Here is a 14,954-nt window from a genome sequence, read left to right on the forward strand (position 1 = left end):
GAAAACAAACCTGAGGGAATTTGTTGCCCATAGACCTGCTTTACAAGAAATGTTAAAAGAAGTTCTTCAGAGAGATGGAAATTGATATAGGTCAGAAACTCAGAAGTAAGGAGGAGCTGATCTTGTTGGTAGGGCTGGCACTAGTGATGTGTGAAATAAAAGTAAAATACAGTCTTTATTCTCATTATTCCTGCCTAATTTAACATGCAGCTGTTCAGAGTTATAATAGCAACAATGTATTGGGTGATAACACTGTATGGATAAGTGAGATGAATGGAAGCAATGTTTAAGGGATGGGGGAGAGAGAAATTGTGAATACTGTGCTACAAGGTACCTGCACTACTCAAGAAACAGTATAGTTTTACTTGAAATGGACTTAGATTAGTTATAAATGCATATTGTAAATTCTAATGGTTGCCCCAGAGTTTATGTTGTATATTAAAACAAATTTATATGTTAAGAGAAGAAAGAAAACAGAATCATATAAAATGCTCACTTAAAACCAAGTAGGAGGCTCGGCACCTGTAGCCCAGTGGTTAGGGCGTTGGCCACATGCACTGGGCTGGTAGGTTTGAACCCAGCTCAGGCTTGCTAAATAACAATGACAATAATAACAAAAAAATAGCCAGGTATTGTGGTGGGCACCTGTAGTCCCAGCTACTTGGAAGGCTGAGGCAAGAGAATCTCTTAAGCCCAAGAGTTTGAGGGTGCTGTGAGCTGTGATACCATAGCACTCTACCAAGGGCAACATAGTGAGACTCTGTCTCAAAAATAAATAAATAAAACCAAGGGGGAGCTGGGTGCAGTGGCACAAACCTGTAGTCCAACTTCTCAGAAGACTGATGCAGGAGGATTATTTGAGTGTAGGAGTTTGAAGCTATCCTGAACAGCATAGGGAGACTCCATCTCTTTTTTTAAAAAGCAGAAGAGGAATTAAAAAAAAAAAAAGAGCAATAAATACAAAACAGTTGCAAACATGGTTGGTAAGAGCAAAATTTGATCCAATGATATCAGTATCAATTTATTATTTATTTATTTGAGACAGAGTCTCACTCTGTGGCCCAGGCTAGAGTGCTATGGCCTCAGCATAGCTCACAGCAACTTTAAACTCCTGAGTTCAAGTGATCCTCCTGCCTCAGTCTCTCAAGTAGCTGGAACTACAGGCACCTGCCATAACACTTGGCTAATTTTTCTATTGTTAGTAGCAACAGGGGTCTCACTCTTACTCGGTCTGGTCTTGAACTCCTGAGCTCTAGAGATCCTCCCACCTCAGCCTCCCAAAGTGCTAGGATTACAGGTATGAGCCACTGTACTTGGTCCCAATACCTTTCACAAAAATTAAGTCAAAGTAGATCTTAAACCTAAATGTAAAATGCAAAATTATAAAACTTCTAGAAAACAACATAGAAAATCTAGATGACCTTAGGTTTATTAATGACAATACAAAAAGCACAACTAATAAAAATTGATAAGTTGGACTCGATTGCAATTAAAAACTGCTCTGTGGAAGACACTGTAAGAGAATGAAAAGCTACTCTGAATATGATATTGCAGGTATCTAAAAAATAAATAAATAAAGTCAAAATAAAATCAAAATAAAAGCCATAGACTAGAAGAAAATATTTATAAAAGATATAGCTGTTAAAGGACTTCTGTCCCAAAATATACAAAGAATTTTTAAATTCAAAGTTGAGTGCAATGACTCACGCCTGTGATCCTAGCACTCTGGGAGGCCAAGGCCAATGGATTGTTTGAGCTCAGGAGTTTGAGACCAGCCTGAGCAAGAGTGAGACCTTGTCTCTACTAAAAATAGAAAAAACTAGCAGAACATCATTGTTTACTCTCATAGCACTAGCTACTTGGGCGGCTGAGGCAAAAGAATCACTTGAGCCCAAGAGTTTGAGGTTGCTGTGAGCTAAGAGGATGCCATAGCATTTAACCCAGGGCAATAGAATGAGATTCTATCTCAAAAAAAAAAAAAAATTCTTAAAATTCAACAATAAGGAAACAAACCACCCAATTTAAAAATGGGCAAAAGGGCAAAGTACAGTGGCATATGGGAGGCTGAGGCAGGAGGATTACCTGAAGTCAGGAGTTCAAGACCAGCCTGAGCAAGAGTTAGATACTGTCACTACAAAAAATAGAGAAATTAGCCAAGCATGGTGGCATTTGCCCATAGTCCCTGCTACTCTGGAGGCTAAGGCAGGACAATTACTTGAGCCAAGGAGTTGGAGGTTGCAGTGAACAATGATGACACCACTGTACTCTAGCCTGAGGGACAGAGCAAAACCTTGTTTCAAAAAAAAAAAAAAAAAAAGGGGGGTGCCTGTGGCTCAAGGAGGAGGGCACTAGCCCCATATACCGGAGGTACCGGGTTCAAACCTGGTCCTGGCCAAAAACTGCAAAATAAAAAGGCAAAAGATTTGAATAGACACCTCATCAAAGAAGATCTACAGATGGCAAATAATCGTATGAAAAATGACAAGATGTTCAAAATCATATGTCTTTAGGGAACTGAAAATTAAAGCAACAAAGAGATCCACAAAACATCTATTACAATGGCTACAAAAAAAAAACACAAAAGCTAGCAAAATCAAATGCAGATAAGCATGGTATAACCACTTTGGAAGTAATTGTTGATACATGTTACTATATATTTGTCAAAACTCATAGCAGTAGCTATACAACAGGAAGAGCGGAACTTTAATGTAAACTGTAGACTATAGTTTGTAACAATGGATCAATATTGGTTCATCACTTTTAACAAATGTATCACACTAATGCAAGAGGTTAATAACAGGAAACTCTGGGAGTGGAGATGGGGGTAGGTGTGTTGAACTCTATGGACTATCTGCTTAATTATTTTGTAATTCTAAAACTGTACTAAGAAATACATCAATTATTTTAAAAATCATTGACCTAATCATTTACCAGTGATGCAAGCCCCATCACTGGTGTTAAATGTGTAACGATGTCCATCCTGAGAGCTGAGGGCACAGACCAAGTAAGTTTTGTATGTTACCCAGGATTTTTAGTGGAATTATGAATTAGGGATCTTTATAACTCTAGTTCTTGAAAATAATAAAGGCAGCTTTGAGAAACTCTTAATAGCTCACTTTTCTAAAAAATAGTCTTCTGGTAGGTAGTCTTGGTTGTTAGTAAAAATGGCCCTTAGTGGAAATACATGTAACTTTCCCATAACAACAACAGAAGGGACTTGGCATTTTGAACTATTAATATACCTGTGACCCACTGAGGGACTGTCTCCTGGACCATGTGTCATAAGCCATATCTAGTAATCACTGCTCTGAATAAGGAAGACTGGGGAGATGGGAGTTCTGCTCATTCTAATAGAATTCTAATTGGGTACAAGGGTGTCCCTTCCAGCATCTGTTGGGCTGTTTCAGAAATGGAATTCTGTACACCTAGGCCTGGGCTGTGGCTCCATCACAGCACTCTCTTTCATTTTGCTGCGGGAGCCCCATCTCAGCAACTGGTGGATATTATGGGAAAAATGTCAATTTTCAATAACTCAGCCTCTGCCCTCTTTTGTGCTATGCCCACAGACTGCCCTTCTATCCACATTGGGCTTCCAGTCTCCAGTTACACCCAAAGAAAAAGTGATCAGAAGGGACATCTTTCAGGCCTGCAAAACGTCCGCTGGGGCCTGCGGCCAGACAAACCACAGCAGGAGCTGCCTGGCCCAGGGAGCCAGGCCAGCAGCCGGGACAGCAGCATGGATCTCATCAGCCGGACTCGTGAGTTCCTTGTGGGGCACCTTCTGGGGACCCATCCTACTGGGGGTTCCAAATGAGGCCTGGCAGCAGAGATTCCCTGGAGAATGTGGGTAACGCTCCAGGTTTTGCCCCCAGATCCCTTGCCTTGCTTCCATTGCTCCCCTGCTCACTGACACAGGAAGAGTGAGCCTCAGTGTAAATTATAGACGATAGCTAATAATAATGTAATCAGGTCAGGTGCGGTGGCTCACGCCTATAATCCTAACACTCTGGGAGGCCAAGGCAGGTGGATTTTTGAGCAGAGGAGTTTGATACCCGGCTGAACAACAGCAAGATCCCATCTTTACTAAAAATAGAGAAACTAGCCACATGTTGTGGCGGGTACCTGTAGTTCAGCTACTTGAGAGCTGAAGCCAGAAGATCGCCAGAGCCCAGGAGTATGAAGTTGTGAGCTATGACACCATGGCACTCTACTCAGGGTAACAGAGTGAGATGCTGTCTCAGAAAAAGAAAATGTAATCAATATTGGTTTATTAATTGCAGCAAATGTACTTCACTAATGCAAGATATTTCAGTCAGATTGGAGCCCTCTGTCTCTTTCTGAGGATTCTGAGATCTACATTCTGATCCACTTTGTGTTAATTTCATGGTTTCATTCTCAGACTTGTTTCCCTCTTTTCCAAATTCCTAAGGGCCATGCAGTCATTGCCCTAAGAACGACAGCAAACAGACTGTTTGGCATGAGGCATCATCCTCAGGAACTGAAGTCCTTGTTATCTTACCTCCATCCTGTCTCCCCACACAAGCTTAAAAGAATGGTTCAGAATTGTCCTGTCACCCCTGGGCTTTCCAAGCCTACCTCATAATGGTATTTAATTGGTTTCTATTATATATTTCCACTGTCTTGTGCATAGCAAAATTAGTTTATCTTACCATCTATGCCTTCAAAGGGGTGTCAGCAGCAGTGACTGTGTCTTACTGTCCTAGTAGGAGACGGATATGCCTCATCCAAAGGCCACCAGAGCCACCTCCAACCCTGCAGAACTCTGTACAATGCCCCTCATTGGCACTAAGTAAACCAAGGCCTGTGGCTCTTCCAGAGCACATGTGTCCATGTAGGAGATGGGGTAATGGGAAACCATTACCCCATTTGGAGGAGACCAGGATGGCTCTGATTAAAACACAATGCACACATAGACACACACACACACACAAATGCATGCACCCATGCTTCAGAGACTAAGGGGGAAGCAGGACTGGTGGGAAGACCTCTTGGGTACCCATGTTAGTTCTGGGTACCGCACACACACTGACATGATCTCTGAGAGCATTTTCCTGCCACCTCCCCCTCCACATTTAGGGGTAAGGTTGCCCAATGACAGTCATGTCTGCTGGGTTCCCCGAGACAAAGAAGACGAAAGCAGTTTAGAGTTGGGGTTCTCTGCTCAAATGGTTTGGAGGAGTTGAATGTCATCACAAAAGGGGTTATATATGGTAGATTTTGTGTTACTTTGAGGGTTTCTGATTCAGTAAAGGGGACACTGGTTTTAAGTGCAAGCCAAGAAAGAATGTAGAATCATTGGGTATGGTTTTTTTTGTTTATTTATTTGTTTGGTTTTTGAGACAGAGCCTTAAGCTGTCACCCTGGGTAGAGTGCTTACCCTGGGCATCACAGCTCACAGCAACCTCCAACTCCTAGGCTCAAGTGATTCTCCTGCCTCTACCTCCCTAGTAGCTGGGATTACAGGCCTGCCATAACATCCCGCTAATTTTTGGTTGCAGCTATCATTGTTGTTTGGCGGGCCCAGGATAGATTCAAACCCGCCAGCTCAGGTGTATGTGGCTGGTACCTTAGCTGCTTGAGCCACAGGTGCCGAGCCCATTTGGCATATTTGTATATTTGATACATTTTCTTCACAGCCTGATCTTCCTATACCAGGCATGTTACCTTGTCCCTGGTGTGGCCATGGAACAAGTGAAACAGAATGAGAGAGTCTGGGAGGACAGGAAATGTCAGGCCATCTCTCTCACACTGGAATAAAGTATGAACACCTTTTAAAGGCAAAATAAAGGTTTGTGGATCCATGAAAATGTATTTGTACATCTGTAGGACCCCAGAAAACCACTTATCCAAGTTGAGAAACAATATAACTAACTAGAGTTTTATTCCATGAAAATATCTTCCAGGTGGCGCCTGTAGCTCAGTGAGTAGGTTGCCGGCCCCATATACTGAGGGTGGTGGGTTTGAACCTGGCCCTGACCAAACTGCAACAAAATAATACCTGGGCATTGTGGTGGGAACCTATAGTCCCAGCTACTTGGGAGGCTGAGGCAAGAGAATCACTTAACCCCAAGAGTTTGAGGTTGCTGTGAGCTGTGACACCACCGCACTCTACCCACGGTGTCAAAGTAAGACTCTGTCTCAAAAAACAAAAACAAAAACAGGCACATGTGATGCAGATATAAACCCTTTCTGCCACATCACAGGGTCAGTGCCAATGTCCTGGGGAAGGGAAAATAAAACAGTGCCCAAATCATTTTATCTGTATCTTCTGGATAATTGCCTGAATCTCTCACTTTCCTTTGTTGTAGGGCACCTGACCCCATGTGTTTTTCCTCCCTGAGTGTTAAGTCCCTTCCATTGTGTGGATCCATCCAGACAATCTAGGCAGGGGTCCAGCTGGCCTGGCCACATAGCCCAAGGGGGAATCCCACTTCAGAGGAGAGGGGGACCCTAAAGCACATGGGGCATGGGCCAGGCCAGGTCGTTAGATATGGCTGGGCCTGAGCATCAGGCAGACTGTGCAGATGAAGGGTTGAGAAGAGACCCCCTCAGTTCAGGCCTTACAGAATGATGGCAAGGACCCATGAACACATACATAAGACAGAGATTTGTACCTATTAAATGGAACTGTGAGAGCACTCGGAGAATGACACTGTTATAATTTAAACTAAATGTATAGTGTCAATAATCATAGCTATCATGTTGAAACGAAGGCCAGGTTGCTTACTTTTTTTCCTTGCAGAGAGACCCATGAGGCAGGGTACATTTAATATATACTAGAATAGTTTAAAAACACATAAGCCATCTCTGTCTGATGTGTGAGATGTGGGGGGCTCGAGTGTCTTGTACTTTTCTAAGTTCCACAGTGTACCTGGTTAAAGATCTACCATCCTAAAGAAATTTGATGCTTGCCTGAACCACATTCAAACCTGCAGAACATTGTGAAGTCCCTGCTCCCATTCCCCTTGAGGCCCCGGCAACTGGGGTCCTCAGTCCCACAACAGGTCAGGGACAGGAAGGCCAGCCCAGGCCTCCTGGCCCTTCTCATGCTAACTCTGTACTCTATGCATGGAAGCCAGTCCCTTGCTTTAGAGTTGCCCTCAGGATGGTTTTAGAGCACCTTGCAGGAAACCTCTCACACCTGGGGAAGACAGGCCCATGAACAGGTGTGCTGATGTCAGTCTGCCCAGAGAATTATGGGATGAGAAACGGAAGTACATAGGCTAGGATGGTGGGTAATGGGGAGAGGAGAAACACAGGCTTCCTAGAGCAGGTGTACCTGAGGTGAGTGTGAAAAGTAAGTAAAAATTATCTAGAAAAGGCAGCTGGAGTATTAAAGAACAGGAAATGTATGTATCTTCTCTTTTTATTTTATTAAGGCATAATTGACAAGTAAAATTATATATATTTAAAGTATACAACATGATGATTTAATATACATTGGGAAATTATTACCACAATCAAATTAATTAGCTCATCCATCACCTCACATAGTTGCTTTTTTGCGCATGTGTGATAAGAACACATAAGATCCCTCTCGGTGAATTCCGAGTGTACAGTACGATGTTATTAACTCTAGGCACTGTGCTGTACATTAGGCTGCCAGAATGTTTTCACCGTGGACTAACTTCTCCCCACCTCCCATCCCCCCAACCTTTGGGAAACTCTGTTCTACTGTTTATATGAGTTCAACTTTTAAAGATGCTACATACAAGTGAGATTATGTGGTATTTCTGGCTTATTTCACTTAGCATAATGCCCTCCAGATTCTTCCAGGTTGTCACAAAAGGCTAAGTTTCCTTCTTTTTTATGGCTGAACAGTATTCCATTGTATATTTTTAGATATACATCACACTTTCTTTATCCCTTCATCTGTCAGCGAACACTTAGAATGCTTCTATAGCTTGGCTATTGTGAATAATGCTGCAATGCACACGGGAGTGATGATATCTTTTTGAGATATTTGATATATTATTTCCCTTGGATATATACCCTGAAGTGGGATTGCTGGATTATATGGCAGTTCTATTTTTAATATTTCAAGGAGTCTCCACAATGACTGTTTCAATTTACATTCCCACCCACAATGTGTAAGAACTGCCTTTCCCTGCTCAGTGCCTGGGGCTCAAGTGGCTAAAGTGCCAGCCACATACACCTGAGCTGGCGGGTTGCTGATGGCTGCAACCAAAAAATAGGCAGGCGTTGCGGCAGGTGCCTGTAATCCCAGCTACTAGGGAGGCAGAGGCAGGAGAATTGCTTGAGTCCAGGAGTTGTAGGTTACTGTGAGCTGTGATGCCACAGCACTCTACCTAGGGGGACAGTTTGAGGTTCTTTCTCAAAAAAAAAAAAAAAAAAGAATTGCCTTTCCCCATAACTTAGCCAACATCTGTTAGCGCTTGTCTTTTGATACAAGGCATCCTAACATGTGTGAGGTACTATCTCACTGTGGTTTTGATTTGCATCCCTGATGATTAGTGATATGAGCACTTTTTCATGTAACGGTTGGCCATTTGTGTGTTTTTAGAAAAATGTCTATTCAGCTCTTTTGCCCATTTTTTTTTTTTCAAAGCGATGGTGTCCTTCTGTGTTGCCCTCCAGCATTATGCTAAGTGACATAATACCATGTGATCTCAAACTCTTGGGCTAAAGCAATCCTCCCACTGGAGCCTCCCAGGTAGCTGGGACTATAGGCATGCACCATGGACCAGGCTTCCTTTGCCCATTTTAAAATGAAATCATTTGGGGTTTTTGCTATTGAGTTGTATGAGTCCCTTATATATTTTGGATATTAACCCTCCAGCAGATGTAGGGTTTGCAAATATTTGCTCTCATTCTGTGGGTTGCCTTTTCATTTTGATGACTGTTTCCTTTTCCATGCAGAAGTTCTTTAACATTGTGTCCAACTAGTTTATTTTTGCTTTTATTACCTATGCTTTTGGTGACATACCCAAAAAATCATTGCCAAGACCAATGTCAAGGACCCTTTTTTCTGTTTTCTTTTAGGAGTTTTATGCCTTCAGGTATTACATTCAAGTTCTTAATCCATTTTAAGTTAATTTTGTGTGTGCTATAAGATAAAGGGCCAATTTTATTCTCTTGTGTGTGTGTGTGTGTGTGTGTGTGTGTGTGCCAGAGTCTCAAGCTGTTGACATGAGTAGAGTGCCATGGTATCATAGCTCACAGCAACCTCCAACTCTTGGGCTCAAGTGATCCTCTTGCCTCAGTTTTTCTATTTTTAGTAGAGACAGGGGTCTTGCTTTTGCTCAGGCTGGTCTCGAACTCCTGAGCTCAAGAAATCCACCCACCTCAGCCTCCCAGAGTGCTAGCATCACAGGCAGGTAATCCCTGTAAACTTCTGAGCTCAAGCAATCCACCACACCCAGCCACCAATTTTATTCTTTTGCACATGCATATCCAGTGTTCCCAAGACCTTTTATTGAAGAGACTAATCTTTGCTCCCCATCGTGTATTTTGGTGCCCTTGTCAAGTATTAGTTGACCATATGTATGTGTGTGTGTGTGTGTGTGTGTGCACTTCTGGGCTTTCTATAACTTTCTTTTCATTGGTCTATTGGTCTATGTGTCTGTTTTTTATGCCAACACCATACTGTTTTGATTACTATAGCTTTGTAATGTAGTTTAAAATCAGGATGTAGCTGTGCACACTTGTAATCCTAGTACTGTGGGAGGCCAAAGCTGATGGATTGCTTGAGCTCAGGAGTTTGAGACCAGCTTGAGCAAAAGTGAGACCCTGTCTCTACTAAAAATGGAAAAACTAATGGGGGCATAATGGCACATGCCAGTAGAATTCCAGCTACTCTGGAGGCTGAGGCACAAAGATCATTTGAATCAAGAAGTTTAAGGATTCTGTGAACTATGATGTCACTGCACTGTAGCCTGGGGCAGCAAAGTAAGACTCCATTTCAGTAGAATAGAATAGAATACAATAGTCCAGTGGGTGGCTCACACCTGTAATCCTAGCACCCTGGGAGGCCAAAGAAGGTGGATTGCTTCAGTTCAGGAGTTCAAGACCATCCTGAGCAAGAGTGAGACCTGGTCTCTAAAACATAGCTGGGTGTAGTGGTGGGTGCCTGTAGTCCCAGCTACTGGGGAGGCTGAGGCAAGAGTATCACTTGAGTTTGAGGCTCTATCTAAAAAAAAAAAAAGAATAAATCTAGATCTATATACCCCCTCAATTAATCCTCACACTAACACTAAAAGGGAGATATTACTATCCCCAACTTCAAATTGGGAAACTAAGATTCAAAATGATGTAGCATGATGCAGATATCAGTGAAGCTGGGAAATAGAAGCAGGTCTGTTGATCCCAAAGCCCATGCATGCCCTTCTACTACACTGTTTTCCTTTGAAAGATGTCATTGGTCAGTCACCATCTTGGACACAGGCTGAGAGTTATACCTTTCCAAGTGAACAAATTCTCTTATGGTGAAAGGGATAGGTAGGGACTAATATGCCCATAGCAGTTGGTTCACTGGTTCTCTCTATCCTTACCACCCCTTCTTCCAATGTGAATATAATTTAGGAAGTCAATACTTAGCAGCCAATGGATTTTGACTAAAGCAGAACACAGATGATTAATAGAATCATTAAGCTATGGTGATAATCAGTAAGACTCATGCTTTATACCCTGGGGAAAAATGCATTTTTTTGGCTGTGAGAACCTCTTGAGAGGCCATTAGGAGAAAGGGGATTAGAAGCAGCTTTAGAAATGTGGTTGTACCTTTGCTTTTCCAGTCTACTAATAAGAACCAAAGCCAAGACCCAAGAGAAACAAGATCAGTCAAGCCCAACCTGGAGGGTGGGTAGACACTGGAGTCTCAGTATCCTCAACTGTAGAATGAAAAATTGTTGGAGGGTGGCTGACAGTCTCAGTCTAGGATTGAGGATTTCCCAGGACAAGTGAAGCAGGACTTTCCCAGTAAAACCAGGTCTGCTCCAGGCAAACTAGATGATTCGTCAAACCAAATGGTTGTGAGTTGCTAAATGAGATATAAATAGATATTAAATACTCTGTATGGTTCCTGGTAGACACTTATAATATAGTTGGTTCACTTTATATACATCACTCCAATTTAAAAGCACAGAGCCCAAATCTTTTTCCTCTATAAGTGGACATATGCTTGGTTTGGCAGCCCTCATTGATACTGAGAAGCTTATGAGATCCTGATAGGAGGCACATGAAAAAAGATTCAGGGGACGGCACCTGTGGCTCAAAGGAATAGGGCGCTGGCCCCATATGCCTGAGGTGGGGGTTCAAACCCAGTCCCAACCAAAAACTGCAAAAAAAAAAAAAAAGATTCAGGCTGCCTTCTAGCCAGGCATTCAGCAACTCTGGGGTCACTAATCAAAACTACCCCAAGATGAGAAGTAAAAGATAGAAAGGCTATTTTCTATACAAATATTGGAGCCTGCCTGGTTCCAAGACTTGGAGCCACAGATATGTTTCATGGTGTCTGTTTTTCCCCATTTCTGGTAGGGAAAGGGCAAGGATTGGAATAGAAGATGAATTTTGCTCTAAAATATCTCCTCTGGTAAGGAGCTCCTGAAACAGGAGGCGTTTCACACATAGAGGCAAAGACAATTGGGTTTCTTTTTGAATTTGAAGCTTTAAAATGGGGGAGCCTCCTCATCTTTGTCTACTTAACAGTTTGGATCTTGGAGGGAGTGGTAAAGAGGAGAGAAGAGAGGAGGGAGGGAAGGAGGAGGGAAAAGGGGAATGGATGAAGGTTATTCTAGACCTTTATATCCCTGCCACCTATGGTAGGGGAGAAAGGCAAATTAAATTTCAATTATTCCAAGGAAGCCTGCATTTACTCTGTCTCTTCTTGCCCTTTGAGACCTTAAAACTCAGATCTCCTGGAATTATCAACACATACAGCATTCCCTCTCCCATCACAAGGACTAAACAAAACACAAGCAAAACAAACAAAAAAAACCAAGCTCAGTGCCTGTAGCACAGTGGTTACAGCTCCAGCCACATACACCAAGGCTGGTGGGTTCAAATCCAGCCTGAGCCAGCTAAACAATAATGACAACTGCAATAAAAAAAAAAATAGCCCGGCATTGTGGCGGGCACCTGTAGTCCCAGCTACTTGGGAGGCTGAGGCAAGACAACTACTTACACCCAAGAGTTGGAGGTTGCTGTGAGTTGTGACACCACAGCACTCTACCAAGGGTGACATAGTGAGACTCTGTCTCCAAAAACATAAATAAATAAATAAAAATTAAAAATTAAGGCTCGGCACCTGTGGCTCAAGTGGCTAAGGCGCCAGCCACATACATCTAAGGTGGCGGGTTCGAATCCAGCCCGGGCCCGCCAAGCAACAATGATGGCTGCAACAGCAACAACAACAACAACAACAACAAAATAGCCAGTGGCGGGTGCCTGTGGTCCCAGCTACTTGGGAGGCTGAGACAGGAGACTCGCTTGAGCCCAGGAGTTGGAGGTTGCTGTGAGCTGTGATGCCATGGGATTCTACTGAGGGAGACAGCTTGAGGCTCTGTCTCAAAAAAAAAAAATTTTAAAAACACAAAAAACACAAATCCCTATTGGGGATTAGTATCCTGAGTTAGTGACCTTAAGACTTTAAGGGTAAATTTGGTTGAGAACTTGAATTTGCAAGTGAACCAATAAAAGTCCTCTTATAAAGTTGTTATCACCTTATTCTTTTTTTTTTTTTCTTTTTGGAGACAGAGTCTCATGTTGCCCTCAGTAGAGTGCCATGGTGTCACAGCTCACAGCATTCTCCAACTCTTGGGCTTAAGCAATTCTCTTGCCTCAGCCTCCCAAGTAACTGGGACTACAGGCACCCACCACAACACCTGGCTATTTTTTTGGTTGCAGTTGTCATTGTTGTTTAGCCGGCCTGGACTGGGTTTGAACCCGCCAGCCTTGCTGTATGTGGCTGGTGCTGTAAAAGCTGTGCTACCGGCATCAAGCCATAATCTTATTCCTTGAGCATTAGCTAAAATGGACTCTAGCCTCCTAGCCCACATGCTGGGGGAGGTCTATGCCTTTGCCTAAATGTCTGTGCATTCCCAGAGGCTTGAGTCTCACGGTTGCTCTGACTCTGATCCCCTGCCTGGTGGGCTCTTGGTCTTTCTGTGTTTCTCCTGTATCTGTCCTCTGCATTCATGTCTGGGCCAGCTCAGGCATGGAGTTTGGTTCTTCTGTGATTTCTTACGTACTGGTTGTTTAAGGCACATATGTGAGCAGAGAATTTGTTGAAGGTTTATAACCTTGGGAGGAGGGGAGCTATGTTGCAGAAATACATAATTTCTTAAACAAGAGACTATATTAAATATCCCTGTTCTTGTAAATCCTCTGGCCACCTCCCTCTGCAGTTCCGGCCCCCCACCCCATCTGCCCTCACTGCCCTTCTGAGTTTCCTTCCATCTCTGTGCTTCTCTGCTTCTGTACCCCCTCTCCTCAGCTGCACCTAGCAAACACCTTCCCTCCCTCACCTCATCTGGAACTTGGGTTTTCCTCTGTCCCCACTCCTCACCTTGGCTCAGGGCCTGTTTTCAAACAACTAAAGATACATGATGTGGTGAACTAAACACAAAGACTATCTCTAAGTCTAGCCCTTTGCAGCATAGGAGAACTGAAAGAGGCCTGGAAGTTTCCTTCTCTTCCTTCTCCTTCCCCACTGACCTTGTAACAAAGAAAGGAAGCAGGACCAAGATTCAGCTTCCAAGTCAGCCACTGTAGCTCACGCCTGTGATTCCAGTACTCTGGGAGGCAAAGAAAGGAGGATCTCTTGAGCTCAAGAATTCAAGACCAGCCAGAGCAACAATGAGACATTCCCCTCTCATCTCTACTAAAAACAGAAAATTAGGCCAGGCATTGTGGTGGGCGCCTGTGGTCCCAGCTACTCAGGAGGCTGAGGCAGGAGGATCACTTGAAACTAGGAGTTTTAGGTTGCTGTGAGCTATGATGATGCACTCATGTCAACTTGGTTGACAGAGCAAGACTCTGTATCAAAAAAAAAAAAAAAAAAAAGACCCAGCTTCCCACTGACGTAATTAGACTTCTGTGCCCCTCTTGGCTGAGAAGTAAGCAGCAACTGTCTGTTTTGGTTTTAAATGACAATTCTGTCACTTTGCTGCATTTATATTTACTAAAACAAAACAGCAAGGACATGTGTGAATTGAAGACTGGGAGACATTTTATACATCTTAGATCATGAATAATGGATGCAGCGCAATTTGTTGCCTTTTACCCTTTTGTCTCTGCAGAAATGTCCAAATCTTCCCCACCCCTCCCATCCCACCCCAGCTCCAGGAAATGGGTCCTTTATTCTCTGCAGTGTCTCCTATCCCTACGAGTGGTCAGGCCTTTCTGGTTTCACACTGTGGTTGTTGCTGTGCCTAGGCCCAAAGGAGCAGAGCAGCATGGGGCACTGCAAAGAGAAAGGCTGAGGGTCTCTTACTTGAATTTTTCTACTAGCCTTGGCTGTATCTCCCCCCATCCCACCCCCAAACACGCCAAGATCTTCTCTAGCCTTGACTCCATCCACAAGAACTTTTGGAGGCCAGCCATGCACTTGCTGGGCTCTGCCAGCCCCTCAGGCCCAGCTGAGCTCCTCCCTTCTCCAGGGCCAAGGCCAGAGCCAGGTGTGCTTCCTCCTTTTCCCTAGGCCCGCCCTGCCTTTGCCTCATCCCTTCTCATTCACTGTTTCCTTGGAGCCCCTGACCCTCTGCTTCTGTTTTCTCAGCTTTGAAATGGGCATCCTTGAGCCTTGAGCCTTGGTATGAGAGTGTGGCCCATGGAATCAGCTGCCAGGACACTGTGGGGGGAGGATGTCAGGAGCTGTTGACTCTCCTTGGGCCTTGCTAACCTCAGGCCTTCTGTGGGAAACCTGGGTCTCAGTTTTCTCCACTGTGAAATGAGGGGTTTGGACTTGACCATCA

The 14,954-nt window shown here is 43.7% G+C and overlaps 1 protein-coding gene across 3 annotated transcripts in view; it reads left to right on the top strand.

Annotated features, from left to right (window-relative positions):
• SLC4A5 (solute carrier family 4 member 5) overlaps positions 1-14,954 on the top strand; it is a 102,153-nt gene that overhangs the window by 18,486 nt on the left and 68,713 nt on the right. For 2 of the 3 annotated variants that reach the window (XM_012807421.1, XM_003793386.1), the window contains one exon: positions 3,567-3,758. The exons of the other annotated variant lie outside the window; for it this stretch is intronic. In XM_012807421.1, the coding sequence (XP_012662875.1) occupies positions 3,567-3,758 (192 nt within the window). The remainder of the gene's footprint in view (positions 1-3,566; positions 3,759-14,954) is intronic. 3 annotated transcript variants of the gene reach the window in all.

Source organism: Otolemur garnettii, unplaced genomic scaffold, assembly GCF_000181295.1.
Source record: "Otolemur garnettii isolate 467f Iridium unplaced genomic scaffold, OtoGar3 scaffold00068, whole genome shotgun sequence".
Classification (NCBI taxonomy): domain Eukaryota; kingdom Metazoa; phylum Chordata; class Mammalia; order Primates; family Galagidae; genus Otolemur; species Otolemur garnettii.